Source organism: Temnothorax nylanderi, unplaced genomic scaffold, assembly GCF_030848795.1.
Source record: "Temnothorax nylanderi isolate EJ_2023f unplaced genomic scaffold, tnyl_v1.0 TNYL_tig0012_pilon, whole genome shotgun sequence".
Lineage (NCBI taxonomy): Eukaryota > Metazoa > Arthropoda > Insecta > Hymenoptera > Formicidae > Temnothorax > Temnothorax nylanderi.
In genome coordinates this window covers 1,722,887-1,740,839 of record NW_027249074.1, presented here as the reverse complement: position 1 = coordinate 1,740,839, position 17,953 = coordinate 1,722,887, and the positions used below count along the sequence as shown (strand labels likewise).

The 17,953-nt window shown below is 38.1% G+C and overlaps 1 protein-coding gene across 2 annotated transcripts in view; it reads right to left on the bottom strand.

Moving 5' to 3' along the window:
* Positions 1-17,953, bottom strand: part of LOC139767830 (nephrin) — a 192,874-nt gene that overhangs the window by 165,398 nt on the left and 9,523 nt on the right. For both annotated transcript variants that reach the window (XM_071697488.1, XM_071697489.1), the window contains one exon: positions 17,022-17,216. In XM_071697488.1, coding sequence (XP_071553589.1) covers positions 17,022-17,136 — 115 coding nt within the window. In that variant the 5' untranslated portion in view covers positions 17,137-17,216. The remainder of the gene's footprint in view (positions 1-17,021; positions 17,217-17,953) is intronic.

Below are 17,953 nucleotides of genomic sequence, written 5' to 3'. Positions count from 1 at the left end.
TGTCTTTCTCGTGTCGCATAAATCTTTGCGCGAGGCAGATGATTTATTTTCTAAGGAAAGATTTATTAAAAAGTCTAGCGGAGAATTATAAGAATCTATTAGCAAAGTGACAACGTGTCATATGCAAATGACGATAAAACTAAGTAAAACAAATGGTATGACGGAAGTACTAGGTAAATGCAAAAATTTTAAAACAAAATTAAGAAAGCTAATTTGAATAAGGATAAGTACCTAAAATTTAGACGTTGTGTTAAATGTCAATCGATAAATTAAATAATAGTACATCTTCGAATTTCTAATAGACTTATAGAATCAGTGAACGAAAATATATTTTATACTTTGCACATTTGTGCAGACGCATTGCGACGTTTAATCACGTTAAAAGGTATAAGAAGCGGAGTCTGCGCTCTTCATGCAAATATTAGTTACAATTCCTTCTCTCTGTGCCGCGACATAAAGATTTATAAAAAAGTCGCGTCGCTGTCGAATCTTATTTCCAATCGTTGATTTGTGAAAAACGGCGAGACGATCTTCGCTCTCGTTCGCCTACCTCTTTCCATCCTATACGCTCCTTCTATATTCCTTTTACGGTCCCGCTCTCTCACAGTGACCACGAAAGGAAAAAGAGCGTATACTCAAGAGATTGGTTATAAAGAGCAAACAGAAAGGAATCGATGTAATTGAGGTGAGTCGGTCATCTTTTTCTTTCTTCCTTTCTCTCTCTCCTTCTCCTTCTTTGTCTCGTGGGGCCCGAGCTTTCCACGAGAAATTGTATCTGAGAAAATGGCAAAGATCACGTCAGAGACTGCATTATTCAGCACCGGCTCGGTAAATCTATATATACATGGCTGCCCTTTCATCCACAGTAACGTAAATCCTTTCCTTTTTCTAACCGTCCGCTCTCTCTCCTCTCCTTCTCCTTTTCTTTCTCTGTCTTTTTTTCACTCCTTTAATTTTTCGAATTACGTGCCGAACTGTTTGTACAATACTCCCGGCGAACGTAAGCTTCGAGATAGTTCGAGAACCGCTATCGCTTCGTTTTCGACTCGATCCCGCGCGTAAGCGCAAACCACTTCTATTGCGCCATTTATCATCGATCTCGCTGCTTTATTAGGCGTGACTGATTGATGTCCTTATTACCGGACCCGAATTCGTACCCGAAAAATTATCCCATTTCCACGGCCGTCCGCCCGCCGCCGACGAGTCGCTTTTCCGGATGTTGAATCCGTCTCCGGACGCGGATTCAGCCCGCGTGAGAAATCCGGAAATCATAAATCACCGAGCGCGGCGAATTGTTGAGGGAGTATATTTTCAAAAAGAACTCTCCTCTCCGGGCTCCGTCATTGTCAGTCGTATAATTAATTGATCCATCGCGCGGTAAGAGGAAGGACTGAAGAGAAAGGGGTAGACAGGCACAGAATTCTCAATCATTTATCCGAGATTCCACCCGCCGTCAATTTGAGGAGAAAACCCAGTTAAGGAGAAATCAATTTTTTAAAATATAATTTGCTCGTTAAAATGAAAAGTGTAGTAATCGAAGAGAATTCCGCATCCTGATTTATTGCAACTCTACACTTTGTATAGCTTCAAATATTCTAGACTAATCTAATTTTTTGTTACAGACTATTATTTTTCTACTATCTATATCTCGCCGTAAAGATGAAATGTATACAAATCTTTCTCTATTTCTGAGCTAAAAACATCAGATGTCTTTCTAGTCGCATAAACTCTAAGATCTCATTGTTAGTATGAAAGGGCAGAAGTTTGGATTTAACTTTTCTTTTCAGCTCTTCAATCATCCCTTCGTCGAGTTACGAGCGAAAACGTCGCCGTTGTCTCTTAATGGAATAATAATGCGGCATTATGACGATTCTCAGGACGCGGAAAACCAACCGGGAAAATAGAGCGGGATTCCTTTCCCATCCGTTGAGAGCAATTCCTCGAATACTTGTTTACTCTCCCATTTACTCTTCTGTTTCTCTGATAAAGCGATGCCGGCGCCGGCCATGCCGCGACCCTCGAAGAAACTCCGGCTTCCAGCGTTTTCCGACGTTCGCGGCAATTAACATCGCGCTTTACAGCACTCCAATATCTTTCCGTATCCCGAGTCCCAAGCACCGCGCCGCCGACCGGTTACCCGTGAGTGCTCGGAAATGGCGTCGTCGTCCTGGGAAATATATCGCGACGCGGTAAGCGAGGGCTTACTCGGGAAAAGCGATTTTTCACGCGGTCGATCGAGCAGGCCGCGACGGCGTAAAATATTGCACATATAGCTATAATAGACCGTTCGAAAAGAGCTCTTCCTATATTCTTGTTCTGTTCATTTTATCTACTCTCGGGATCTCGCGTAACTTTTAAGTCCTAATAGCTTTAGTAGCCTTACTCCGTACGACGCCCCGTGTGAGTGAATATGTATGTATGTGTGTGTGTGTGTGTGTGGTGTCGCTTTGCTTACTTTGTCCCGGGCTTAACGTTCTATCCTTAGCATGTGCAGACACTTTAGTCTCATAAATAATGATTGGCGTGAGGAGACATTAGAAATTAAATTAAATTATAGCAGTTATACCGATCAATCTTGATAAAAATAAATAGAGTGACAGCCATGACGTGTTTGCATAATTCATCTTAATCCCATAATTAGCAGTCCTAAGCCGAGCACAGTCCCTACTTTACTTTGTCGTGTCAAACTTGCAAAGAATATCGATCAGCATGGCAAGACATTTCGAATTTAAATTCATCAATCAATGTCCGAAATAAAAGATTTATTAATAAAAATTTATTTATATTTTATATGCAGTCACGTAATTTTCAATATTGGTCATTTGCAATCTTAATATTTATTGTTTGATAAATATATTTAAATTTTTAATTTACATTTCATTCTTAACACTTTGCTCTTCCATGCCAATTCCGAAAAAAAAAAAAAAACGATTGACGCGAGTCAAACTCGTCATATGGTAGTCGGGGCCCGTGATTTATTCACACTGGGAATTTGGAATTTACGAGCTAAAGGGTATTGGCTGAATGAAATCGGTTTCGCCTTTTCACGTCATCACGATGCACTAAATGCATCCGTTGGATTGAGAGCCCGTTCGATGCGTCCAGCCCATCCTTGACGCAGCGGCGGATTCGCGTATATATGCATGCGTGTAATCCGTACGTTTAGACTCATTCGAGTAATCGAAGTCTGTGTGAACATCAGTACTTAGATAATTCGAAAAGTACGCAGCAAAAAGCATTTGCAGAGTTTCAAAAAGTTCAAAACAATTTCATAACGAATATTAGAGAATTTTACTAAAGTAAAACTTCATTTCGTAAACATTAAATATGGATCTTATATAACATATAACAAACGTAAGGAAAAGATATAAAAATATAATTTAAAAAAAACAGCTGTATTGGCAAATTGACTTTGCGAGATGTAAGCACTAATTAAGACCGGTTGTGTTAATATAATAGATATTTTCATAACATTTTCGCATTGCTCATTTATTCAGTGTAATCATCGCGAACTAGAGAACATTATTATAGCATAATGCTTATATTAATTATTTGCGCAAAACAGGCCTCTTACGCGAAATCATTCGTGCGCGACGATACAGAATTAATGAGCCTCGAAACTAATTAAAATCGTCTAAGAGCCGCGAGAAATCGCTGCTCTCTCGACATCATCTTGATATATAAGTCGGAAGGAATAACGGCGCGGCGGCGGGGAGATGATAAAATAGGGCGTGATAGTAGAGCTCGGTTATCCTACAAGCGCTTTATAGGCACGTACCACAGTATACCGCATCATTGTGGCTCAGTGGTTTCCAAATTATAGCTTGCGTGCTTAAAGAGGAATAGAATTTTATTAAGAAACTGATGGCGAGATAACTTTCATATTCATATTAATAAATAAATATTCCTGTATTATTTTAGTAAGAATTTCTTTTTGATATTCAAGGATATATGTAATTTTAGCGCAATACATAATCAACAATAGGCATTAGACATTTTATTAAATAATGAAAGAATGAGAGAGAATGTAGGAAAAGCTACAAGAGCCGTTAAATAGATAAAATGACACCCTCACGTTTTATCCATATTTTTGTACTATTATCTAGCTGACGCAATGTGGTCAGAAAATGAGTTTTGCCGAAAAACGAAGCGAAACAACAAAGAAACAGTCGTAATTAGCAGTCCCGCTAATTGCATCGAGTGCCGCGCTCGTTGGGGACCGCATCACGATAAATTATTATGCGAAATGCTTGAAATGTACGCGGCGAAATAGAAGGAATACCCTCGCCCAGCGCGCAATTAGCTGGATCCATGAATTTTTCAAAACGGACGGCATATCGTTCCGGAATGGTGTATATCGCACATCGGCTCGAATCAGAGCGCGATAATGTAATAAAAGTAACGATATTAATGGGTACATTATTAATGCAGGTAAATTATTCGAGAGTCATTATTGCAAGAAACGCAGTTACATTTCGGGCGAACGTTTTGAGATTTCTCCCAATATCGCTCAGAATTTCCGACCGACAATTTCCACTAACGTCAAAGTCAGCGGGAATTACGAGTACAATTTCGCTTGAATTTTCGAAATTACGTTGCAGTATCGCGTTTTTTTTTTTGCCGAGTTACGCAAACATCAATCTGACTAATCACAAGTGTAATGAGTTCTGAATACTGCCTGCAACCATAAGCATTATCACGCGCTAACACACTAGATACGTATGTTTTAGACATCACGGATAATATTATATTTTGTAATAAAGTAAAAATTCGTGCGCTTGAAAGCTATCTCACAAATAACTAATTTCAATAATAACATCCGGTTAGTTACGAATCTGAACATATTTCATCAACCATGCACGTTAATGATTCTGAGATATTAATATTTCCATAATAGCATGTCAAGAATTTACGGATTCCCACAAAATGTCGATGCCTTCGGTTGCGAGTATCCGATACAATCTTTCCCCGACAATCTCTGCATACATTATGTCGGAAATCCCAGGACATTGTGCGAGTTTCATTTGCACGCAATGCATACACCGGTGCATTACACTCCACGTATTTGTCAGATCAATAACCGTGATGCAAGATACGCGGATTGATGTATGACAAAGTTATGTCACGCTATCTGAGCTTTTAAACTTTACGTGCCTCTATTAGTACCGACACTGTTCACTATTTATAGCAAATATCTTCTTCGCTTTCATTACTTTATTAAAATTTTCGTGTTTTATTTTTGATAACAATAAATAAAAAAGAAGAAAAAATTGGAAAATAAATCAGATTTTATAACCTCGTTCGATAAATCGATTCGATAAATTTCTTTTGAGTTACAATACTAATTCTTATAATTGTTAGGTATATAGAAACTAGTCCAATATCTGATTCTAATTATAATTCTATTTAAAAAATAATTTTTTCTTCGTTTCGCGCGATGGCTGTTCGAAGCAACGATGTATAAATATAACATATGGAAATGTCAAAAAGTATTCGATATTCTTGCAAGCTTTTCTGTTTAAAATGCATGTCCGAAAAAACGTGCACTGGTAAAAGCAAATACGTAAAAATCTCTAAAAATGGCATGGTTCTCTGGTACTGTCAAAAAATATAACGTCAGAAATCCGCAATAGAAATATCAATGGAATCGGAAAATAGAAATAGCAATAGAAATGTCTCACGTATTGTATATTTCTGCACTGTGATAAATATTCTATTTACCCTACATAGTCTACAAGTCTACATGATATGATATTTCGATGTTCGAACTGCGAATCTCTGACTCGTTCAACACACTTTAACATCGGGCACGAAAATCTCGCGGATTCAAAGCGAACGCGAACAGAAGAACAATAAAAGAGCGGTTCATCTACGTGCCGTAATTTAGGTCGAGGCGACAGGTCCCGCGATAAATGCATGGCCCTTTAAGTGGTCGCCTCGTGGCGGCGCGGCGCGGGCGTGAGGATCCTCGTGGGAAGCCTGGTAGTGAAATACGGCGAAAAAATTGTCCCCACGAGGGTGCCGCGGACGAACGGGCTCGATTTAGATAAAAATTTCCGACGTTTGTCACGCTCTTCCCTAATTAAAGGCACTGGGATTAATGGCGGCAATTTTATTCCGACGAACCCTCCCTCGGCCGATCGATCCGTTTAACCATTCGAATTTCTTTTCCGCGCTTCCTATCTTTATGTTGTTCGGGAAATTCTGGCTTACCAGGAACACAAAAGACGTCGGTCGTCGTCGTCATTTCGTTTGCCCAACTATTGCAACTTTTTCAGCAGTTGCAGTCGCACCAGCACAGTCATCCCAATCACACTCACGTGCGTGTGGGATTAAACTTTTTGCTTTCGCGTAAAAAGTAATCAAATCAGAAAGAAACCGAAAAAAAGCATACTGATGCACCGGCTAAATCCGCTGGCGTAATGAGACGGCAGGTGCAAATATGTAGCGATACGCTTTGTTAATGTAACTATTATAATTCTACCATTACAGCGAGTTATTAATGGCAGGAACAAAAAGGTATTGTATATTAATGATATTTTAGCTTTGCTTTGTGCTCATCACGGGCGTGTGCAGAGGTCGGTAACACTCGACAGAATGCTTATTAATTATTTGATAAATAATTGTAAATGTAAAAAATAAAATTAATTTGTTTCTGATAATATTTACATATTTGCGATAATAATGACGTAATTGTAAATATTACTGTGTTATAGTCAAAAGATTATAAAATTTACCGGCACATATTAATTAAATTAAAATCTCTCTTTAATAATGCAAAATTTAATAATGCAAAATAAAGATCTCTCAAAAGAATTTTTTTTCGCTTTTAATATATCTCGTGATCAAAGATTAAAATTTCGTTAAAGCTTTATCTAAAAGTTAACTTAAAGAAAGTTATAAGTTAAAGAATATAGTTTGTACTTATTAATTGCTTTGAAATTTGGTTCTTACCAAGTACTGTTACGATTACTCTGTTTGATTTTATCTTAGAAACTTTGTTTTCAAATTCTTTTACGTAAAAAGCCTCTTTCAATAAATGAAAGAGATCGCAGATGAAAAGAGTAACGTTCATTTCCGGAAACTCGGCAGATATGTAGTAGATCGTGCGCGAAATAAAAAAACAAAATAATTGAAATAAATTTCATTAATCGAGGTTTTTTTTTGCAAAAGCGTTCGTGAAAGATAATTTCCGAATAGCAGTCATCGAGCTTGCAACTTCGTCAGCGATTCCGTTCGTTCACTACATTTGCGTAGGAGATTAGTTTTCTACTTCAATGGCGGATCGGATGGAACGGCCATGTAAAAAGGCGCTCTGACCTGTACATTTGCAGTCCAGCTAAGCAAAAACGCCGCTTCAATTTAATCCGGACGGTTACGGCCAATTTAACATTAATACTCGAGGGCTTCGCCGTGAAAAAAGTTACGCCTATGCGAGAGTTCTGTCGCGCCGATAATAAATTAAACTTCTCGTTCTACCATCGACATAGATGCTAACTTTTGCATTCTCTTGCGACACTCGAACTATTTTTCACAACGGGATACATATATATTTATAATACAGATATCTGGGCGAGCCGAGAGAAGTAAGGAGACTTTTGTCATTTTTCACATAGTTTGGTAACACCGTTCGTACCATATGGACCATAAATTTTATATATTTTATATAGTGAAGAAGCAGGAAACATTTCTTGGAATGAAAAATCTTGCGGATAAAGCGCTTTAGGAAGAAGTCGAAAATGGGAAAGTCACAGCAAGATAAGCTGGTAAGTATCAATTTATATTTTATTTATTATAGTTTATTTTACCATCATTTTATATTTATTAAGCATAAATTTATAGAAAAAGGTTTCTTTGTGTTTTTATCTCCTTTATTAGCCTTCGATCAAAATTTTCTCGTAGACAAGTTAATCGTATAATATATGTTTTAATTTAATCCGTATGTTGGATGACGGTTAGACGAGTTACATCAGGCCGAGATGTAAACGAGAAAAACTTGCAGTCCTTAAAACTAGCCGTAAAAGATCGCATTAGCGGTCGCGAATTTGTCGACCACGATAATTTATTTAAATTTTTGCGAAATGCAAATCCGCTGGCAAACCCACGCGCACGCACGCGTTAAAATGACGCGGTGGGGCGTGCTAGTCCTAAACGACGTTACGCGTGTTTCCGCATGATATTATCAGCCTTAGCCATCGCCGTGGTGGCATCTAATGAGATTCACCGTGTCGCAAGGCACACACTTGCAGCTAGTTTCCATCATAAACGGCCCTCGCACCGCGCACACCGAGTGCGGCGTGTCTTACACTCATAGCTATGCGCCCCGGTTGTTCGCTACGACGATCAGGCGCCTCTAACGAGTGTTTAAACTAAGCTTGTTAACCAGCCACGGATGAGCAAAGGACCGCGTTGCAGTGACATGACCTATCGGATTTAAACGACGATCTCCCGACCTTCGACCTAAAAACCGCAACGCTTTTGGTTTCGCCATTCTCCTGTGTCCGCACTTACGTTAAAAAAAAAGCGCGATTTTTACGACTCAGCTACACTCGTTAACGACGTTGGAAAGCGGAGCGCGTAACTGGAAGAAGGATTTTTAGATGTTCATAACATGCTTGCGTCACCTAATTTATTTTACATCTATTTATCATTATATTTAGTATAATATTTAATTCATATTTATATATTATTGGTATATTTAATGTCTGATGTACAAGGATAAAACTTTATAAAAATTAACAGAAACATTTTTCTAAGTGCTATAATGGATAGGTATACTATAAAGGAAAAGTAAATATTACGTATAACACATTGTTAAGTTAAAAGTACATGTTAAATATTTGAAACTATTTTAAACATTTTAAATATTTTAAAATATTTTTGAAGTAAATTTTAGAAAAAGTAAAAACTAATATTGCAAGGGAAAATAACTTTCCTAAACGAGATATGTTATTCCAACAGCATTTTGTCATTATATGTTGCGAGGTTTGTACATTTTACATAATATTACAAGGACCATAATGAGTACCTTGTTAAAGTTTCTGTTGTTATAGAAGAAAAGCATTTGCCTCGGCGTAGATTACTGTTGCAAAGTTGACCTCTATACACGCTCGTTCTGAAATAAGCGATTCATTTATTGCGAAGAACTTCCGAAAACAGGAGACTCATTTAACAAATTTTGCTCTACCATGATTGAGTTTCGTAGAGTTCGTAGCATGTTATGTCGGCAATCTAATGCAACTCGACTATTAGCTGAATGCCGGACGCAGCTGGTGAACTCGGGAATCGCTTCCAGTGTCGGGCAAATATTCAGAGCTCAAAATTCGAACATGATGGACTTAGCGTGACGAGAATTAATTACTATACATGTTGCGTCAAATTCATTATTTCGCTCGCGTATGTCTTGAATTAAAGAACATTACATATGCGTGATAAATTTAATACAAAGAAAAATATTTTACGCTAAAACGAAAGGTTTTGCGAAAAAAATTCGAGTAACAAAAAGCATTCCAATTTGAAAACAACAAAGAATCGGTATAGTCGAGGGAAATAGACAGTAAAATTTGTACTTCGCGAGAAGCGCTTTTCTTGCGCGCCTTTGTGCATTAAAGCCATCATTGTTTTCGAATCTGTATGGCGCGATCAATCCTCTTCTTTCTCTGCTTTTTCTGTATGATATTCTCTTTATAATTCCACTTTTCTTTGTCATGCTCGGAAACCGCCGAGTGAAATCGCCTCCGGAGCTGGTGTCCAGCGACGGCGCTTTAGCGCTTCCAGTAGTTCCGGTCGAACCGACAACTCGCGCTGCGGTTTATGAATTACGAGACGTGATCCGCGCAAAGCGACAAACCGGAAAAGGAGAGAGAGAGAGGGGGGGAAAGAGAGAGAGAGAGAACGAGAAAGAGGAAGAGAGGGTGAGAGAAAGAGAGTAGTATGACGGGCGTGGGCGCGTCGATGTACTGTCGTCGTCGTCAAAGGGTCCCAGGCTAACTCGTAATTAATCGAGTTCCGCCCGCGGACGCGCAGCGGACTATTCCCGCGAGCCGGTTTTCTATCGCCGTACTTTGTACCCTGTGTTTTCCAAACCGGCTGCTGCCGCCAACCGGCTTTTAATTGATACATCCTGCTCGTTAACCGTGCCGCCGGTCATGGCTCTATCCTCTTTGCCTCTCTTTCTCGCTTCCGCTGTTGTCTCAAATGCGCCGTCGGCGAAAGGTTCTGTGTGTATATGTGAGTGAAATGTAACTCGGTCAACCATCCGCGCCACAATGATTCCTCTCTTTCACCAAAATTTAACCAAAAAATAGATTTTCACTAAATGGTAATAACGAAAATCGCATAAACATTAAGATTTTATAAATAAGCTTTTAACAGATAATTTTTATATTTTGTTTTGACGTATATATCAAAATTACTTAATTAATCTTTATATTTATATTAGTTGATCGAGATTATTTATTTATGTAGAAGAGAATTCCTTTTCTACTTCTTTTCTAAAATTTTTATAATTGTTTTAAATATATGTATATACCTATAAGTAATTGATATGCAATTTTTTTAATAAGAGATGCGTTACATTAAGGAAAGCATTTAATAAGAAAGAAGGCAAGTTTCGATAAAATTCGATCGTATACCTCCATTTATCCTTTTCTCAATAATCATATTTACGATCATAACTCTACTTTAATCGCACAGTCTCTTTCGCATTATTCTAAATGTAAGGAACAGGAATTCAAGTAATTAAGCGCCGAGTTAAATCTTCCTCGAGAGGAAATCGGATTTAAATTACTCGCACGGACGCATTTGAATTACTCGCGCCAAATATTTCCCGATAATTACCTTTTCGTAAGACGCCCGCCGCCGTCCAACACGAGTACCGTGGATGATAAAGAGAATTTCTCGCGGAACTCGGACCACAGTTTTTCGTAATCCGTCTCAAAGGTGATCGGTACGCTTTCGCCTCTTTCGCGAGGGAAACTTTGCTGCACGTATATCTCTCCGGGCGGGGCGCAGTAGTATAAGTCGACCAATGGATCGCCCCGAGGCGTCCGAAGTTTTAATTAATCGGGGGCACGGGCCTCGTGGTATTTTTATTAATTTTCCCTCCGTTTTCTCTCTTTCTCTCTCTTCCTCTCTCCCGCCTCCTCAATCTTCCCCCAATATCAGCGCCGTCCCGGACAACTCGGCCGAGGCAGCTTCAACCCTCTTCAGAGACCCGTAGGAGGATAATTGTGCCCAAGTTTTAACGGTGTACGCGCGAGTCCAGGCGAGATTACGATTATCTCGAGTAAACTTTCTACGTATCTCGAGATACGCGCGACGCATTCCGCGAGCGAACGCGCCGCCGCGAGAACGAAAAAGGAAAACTTGCCCGAAGTACGTTGCGATAATTTCGTAAATTATGGGGGTTACGTACTACGAGGGTATTTAACTACTAGTAGTATTTAACTGATTTTTTCTCGCCGAATTATCGCGTTCCACCACTGCGGCGGGAACACTTGAGGCAAAACTCGTGTTTCGAATTATAACATGGAGATCATAATTAATTGTAGGAAAACGATCTTGATGAATCCTCGATGTTGACATACTATATGTGTTTTGTGTAAATTGGAACCCGTATTGCAATTTGCGATAATTATGTGGGGCATGATTATAGTGGCGACGATAATTCAGATTGGCTCTGAATATTAATGCGTGCATTATATACGAGTTATAAACCGTGGAGCGAGATGAATGACGCGCCACGATAAGGATACGACGTATTCTGATCAATGCTACGATCTTCGACTGAGTTGCTAAATTGTACCAGCGAGTATGACGCTGTTAGATCCACGAGTGGCGACCATTAAGATAACCGGGGACACGCTCGTAATATTGCAATGGCGATTAATAACGATGATAGATTTGTCATGTTGGGATTAAAATCTATGAATATGACCAGTCGAGCTGTAGCATGACGTTCCGTGCGATGCACATTTAACTATTTATGTGCAACAGCTACCCTATTTTCTACTCTGTAAATAAAACAAAACAAAACAAATTTTTAATAGCGATTGTTATAACACGATACCTCGTCCTTCTATAAAAAAAATTTTATAAAAAGTATATAGAATTTTTTTTACTTGAGAGATATTTGAGAATATTTCACATAAATATAAATAATTATACAAGAATTTCGTATATATTAGAAAAATAAGTCAGATTATGTGTGACTGTAAAATTACAGAAAATACTTATAATACAATATAATAGAATTATATAATATTTATTCTAATATATTGTATATTCTATATATATAATTACTACTATATTCTGATATTCTACTCTACGAATAGAATATCAGAAAAAAAGCAGTGGGCATAGTAGCTTTTTTAATTGAGAGAGAAAAAAATATTAAAATTAATGACCAAAAGATATAACAATTTCGCGCACATGCAAAATATGATACTTTTTATATGTCATTGTTCAAGATGTCGTGTTGTTGAATATCGATCGTGGAAATGACAGTATAATACAATACTCGATTTCACAAAAACAGTACGTTATTATTGAGTAATTTAAACTCTATTCAGACTCCATTGACCGCATAATAAAAGAAACACGGTTGCAATAATGGATATGCGTGCACAAATGCGACGTAAAGCGATTACTGCATTAAAACATACAATGTTTAATTATTAAATAAGAGAAATTACGTAATCTATAATTTTCATATTCTTTTTAATACAATTTTTAAAATGCTATTTGTCAATGTATTATTTCAACCGCAGAAAAACGTAAGTTTCAAATTCTAAGTATAATGTAAAAGCACAATGTTAATCACCGGCGTCATCTGTTTGGCTTTACAAAGGCGTCCTTTATCAAGTTAGCTCTTTTGTGTCACTGCTCATGGCAGAAACTTCTTTCTTAACCGCTTTTTACGAGATGCTGATGAAGTAAAATTTTATTAAAACGATAATAATCGTTAAGACCGTGCTACCGGCTGTCAGACTGTGGTAATATAATGGCTGTGCATGTCATGTTCCTAGGATGCGCCTTAAGTACGACGTAAAAAGTATTTAAAATCTCCTCCTCTGAAGGGATGCTCTTTGGTAAAAAAGATATTTAAAAATTCATTTTCCTAATCGCATATTCTCTCAAGATTCAATTTTGCCTTGAGTGGATTAATAATTAATTGTATAGGAAAACAGAGCATGTGCTTTTTATCATTGAGTCTATTTAAATAAATCTGCACGAAAATTCGCTTAGTAATAAACACAAGTGCGCTTTTTATTTTCTGCAAGAAACGCCATCTTCTTTCTGCTAAGAATCTCTCAATTACCACAATAGTATAAAGAAAATATCGCAATGGAGGTTATTTCAACTTTGGCAAAAATATGCGAAGTTAATAAAATCCGAAACAAATTTTCCGCGTGGTTTTGCATAATATAGCTGTCAGCATATATATCCAGTATCCCGAAGGACTCGAGTCCTCCTCGGACAGCCTCGCGTCCTTTTGTTCGTAAAGAGCGGAACCCAATAACCGTGAAAGGAGATTAAGCTTAACAAAGTGTCCTCGAGTTTGCCAAAGCAACGAGTTAAGCGGAATCCCCAACTCGTTGTCGATACCCAAGACGAGACTTTGGCAAACTCGTTAACGAGCGAGAGGGGCCTGTTGACCGCGGTGACCTCGATTTGCGAGCCGAACAACGCGACACATTTTTGCGACTTCCAGCCCCCCCCCCCCCCCCCCAAGCTTTTAATCGAATAAGTTTCGCACCTGAGAGTCAAAGTATGAAAACGAAATTTCGAGCTTGTTGTTTTATTCTTATAAAATTCATTAGCTTTTCCAAAGCCAAACAATCTTCTTTCCATTGTTTCATATTTAAAAAGAGAAAGAAGAAACAGTTAATGTTGCAAAAGGCGCGAAGAGTCTAACTCAAAAGCAAAATAAATTCATTATTCATTATCCTACTCCGAATAATCTTTACTCAAACAAGATTTTAACTTAAAAATCAATGCATGTTGTGTTGATCTGTATTTGCATTATTTTGTCGAATTTCAAATTTCCTGCTATTATAATTCGTGTAGTTCTTTAATTATATTATCAAAGATATTAAGTCAAAAATATATGCATTAGAGATCTAAGTGTCTCCCTAAAGAATTGAAGGACTGACGGTTCCGAGATCACAGTGAGTCCTGAAGAGAGCAATGTACTTCCGTTCACGATGAGCTGCAATCCGCGAACTTCTTAACGAGCCGAGGCTCTAGCGCACTTGCACGTTGCGGTTTTGACCCCAAAAATTGCAGAACTCGCGTCGGGCGGATTCTGACTGTGTGTGTCGTAGACTCGTCAACGAGATTACCGTTAACTCGTAACTTCGACTGAGGTAGCCTCCAGAAGTTGCTTCGCTCGAAACTTGCCCCTTATTGGAGAGAGAGTAACTCCTGTGGGCTCGACCACGAAACGAGATTACCGTTAATCCTGTAGCTAATCGATGAAATAAACCGATTCCGGTCGAAATCATTTTTTCATCAACCCACCGCAAGTTTAAATTACAACGTAATATTGATAGTTTCATTTATTCAGTATCATTACTCATTGTTAGCTTTCATCGAAGCGCATTTATTCGCAATATGCATATAGTTTTATGTATATACTTGAGAGATAAAAGACAATAAGATCAAATTTTCAAAATCATTTTCCAAATATTTATTATAAATGCACTTTTCTCTCGAGTATAACTTTGTTATATATTACGTGAATGTTGACATTCTGTTTGACGACATCCTCGAGAGAAAAGACATTGTGTAGAGCGTGCAGGAAACACGTAACTGAAATACGAATCCGCCCGCTCATCCTTATTGATCTACACAACGCAACATTGCAAAGCACATAAATGCTTACGGCAAAGTAAACACTTTTCCAAAAATATACGTAATTCGCCACATTCCCCAAAGCAGTATCTGCTAGATAACAGTGAAAATAAGAGATTAGTATATTACGAGATCTAATTCAGATTAACGATATTTATAATATCTCACAAGCAAAATATAACCACCACTTCCGGATTAACATTCCGATGCACAACTCAAACTGCCTGAAAATTACGCACAAAAATAACTAAATTTATATATTACTTACACGATCTCTATAATGATAAGTAGTGCACTTAAAATATAAGCTCTCAGGATAACTTTTAGATATAATAAAATTTTTAAAGCTATAAACGAAAAGATAGTTATGCCAATTTTAATTCCGCATAGTGCAGTGGAATGCGATGAAAACTTGCGCGAAATTAAGACAACAAATTGTACGAAATTTTCTGTGACATTCACGTAGATGGTCACGTGCAGCGATAAATTTGTCCTAAGGAGCTGATGGTTTTATCATGCATAAAAGAGATTTTCTTTTTCAAAAAGAGAACACCATGCGCATGATGTGTTGCTGCACGAAGCACGTGCGCAGTTGCATCTGCACCGAGAAATCTTTTAAAAAGCCGAAAGATAGAAGTGCGCATGGTCAGAGTTTTAGCACGTAATAATAGAGAAACGGGTACAAGAGCTAGAGAAAGAAAGAGAACACACACAACTCCAATTTCCATATTATAATTAATTTCTCACTTAGCCGGCGGGCCGCATTAATTATATGTCCCCGACCGACGCTCGGGCTATTCATACATATCTAATTAGTTTGGCCTCGTGCAGAGAACTTATAAAGTACGTCGAGCTTTTGCCAGTATAAACTTCCAACGGCTAGTCGACATGCGAGGCCTCATAATTCGTTAGTATTGCTTTCATCCTGGCTAATTATTTTATGAACTTATTTAATGAGAGATTCTAAGAACCTTCCGAGTTGAAAAAGTTTACTCGATTGAACATTTTGTGTCGCACATAAACGACGGAACGGACGTTTTTGAATAAATATTTGTAATAATAGAAAGTAGGCAATCGAAATAAAAATATATACCATCGCGTCCTTCTTTGTTCAGACAAAGTGCGTTCAAAGATATAAAACAGAAAATTCAAGCCAAAGTGGATAACGAAGAGTATAAAATACAAAAGATCATCCGATAGTGTTAATAAAAAAAACTGTAAAAATTCATGACTCAAAGCGAATCGAATTGATAGCGAGCGCGCGGCGCATAAACCGAGAGACGGAAAATTACTCTCCCGGGGTAGAAAAGAAAAAGTGTCACTCTTGTCGACGCGATCATCAAACTTCTCGAGAGAACTCCGCGAAAGTGAAGCATGGAAATTTAAAGCAACTAGAGTCGCTGCGCGATCTTGGCAACTTTCGCCGTCGATTCTCGGTTGTGGGCGGGCGACCGGTAATTGCGATCTCGATATGTTTCGAAGAACTTTATCGTCGAAGTTAGCGTGAATCAACTCTTCCGCTTCGTTCCTCTGTGCCTCCTCCTTTCACCGGCTTTGAACGTTAATCTTAATATTCGTCCCGTCGGCAGACGGTACGCGAATAAATTCAAAAAAAAGTTTCGCACTCATGCGCGGCAATTTCCACGAGTGGTTTACCCTCTCGACGTTTCGCCATTGCCTCGGCCGGTTTGCGCGTCATAAATCGGCAAAAGGGAGCGTCCTCGCGCCGAGATGCGTTCCCACGGCCATTTTACCAAATTGTATCTAGCGATTCGTTGTGTATGCATATATGTATATGTGTGGAAAAAAATGCATTACGCTCGCATGATACACCGGAAAGAAAAACGCATTCGCATTCTCTAACAAACTCGACATATTTGAACTCTTCCACAGTTGGCTCGCTATTAAAACCACGCGTTCGTTAAAAAATTAGACCATGGCGTTTCTTCAACGAACACTATTTACACGTGTAGCACGTGTGGGTTTTAGGCTAGTAACTAAGTCGAACTTGTATTTGTCAATATCTAGTTAACCGTCACTCACATAGGTAGGGTAATTCAGAACTCGGTCAAACTACTAAGCGCAAGTAGGTACCCTAAATAATTGCTTTGCATAAAACTAACGCATCATTTTTTAATATTTCTGGAAAATATTTATGTACTTACTCGGATGCTCAGGCTCGTCGCTGTTCGCATCATTATCGAAAGAAGTAGTTCCTTTCGACTGTGCATTGGCGAGCGATATCTCGATGCACGTCACCACTATCAATATCCGCAGCATACTGACGAACGTCTCTGTGATTTCACCCTCGTACCATCCTAACGTAGTTCGCGTCTCATTCGATTCTCAGACAATAAACTCTGTCAACAGACAATGAATTATTGCCAGTAAAAGAAAAATGGAACAAAATGTATTTTACTATAAAAATATTTAAATTATCTCTTGTATATTTCGTATCATTCACACACGGAAAGAACAGTTTTGCTGAAGTATCTAAAAATTTAGCTAGATATAGATCTAAAAATAATTTTGTTGAAACATCAAAATAACTATGTAAAACACTCAAATTGATCGCTAATGTCAAATTTTTTTACATTATTATCATCATATTTCAGCGGCCTACTATAATTATTTTGATGGTGCAACAAAATTATTTTCAGATCTGTATCTAGCTAAATTTTTAGATACTTCAGCAAAACCGTTCTTTCCGTGAAATTAGCACTACAGTGCATATAATGCTGAATCTCTTTCCTTTCATAATGCCGTTAAAAAATATTAAATTAAAAATTTTAAATGAATATTTTTAGAGAATTCTTTGTTTCTCAAAAAGCTATCGTTATTTCCCCTTAGATTTAACATCATAAAATCTATCGCTTTTCTTGAGATAGATTTCATGATGTTAAAAGCTTCAAATACCAGGTATGGAGTTTCGCATTTCTGGATGGGTAACATTTTATTCGAATTCGTTTTCAGTGAAATTTCACGCCACGATAGCATCGACACGTGTAGCTGGCATTTAGCAGCAACAGCCACGTTTGATAACGCGTGACGCGTTCATTGTTAATTTCGCCGCCGTGTTTGGCGCGTGCTACGATAT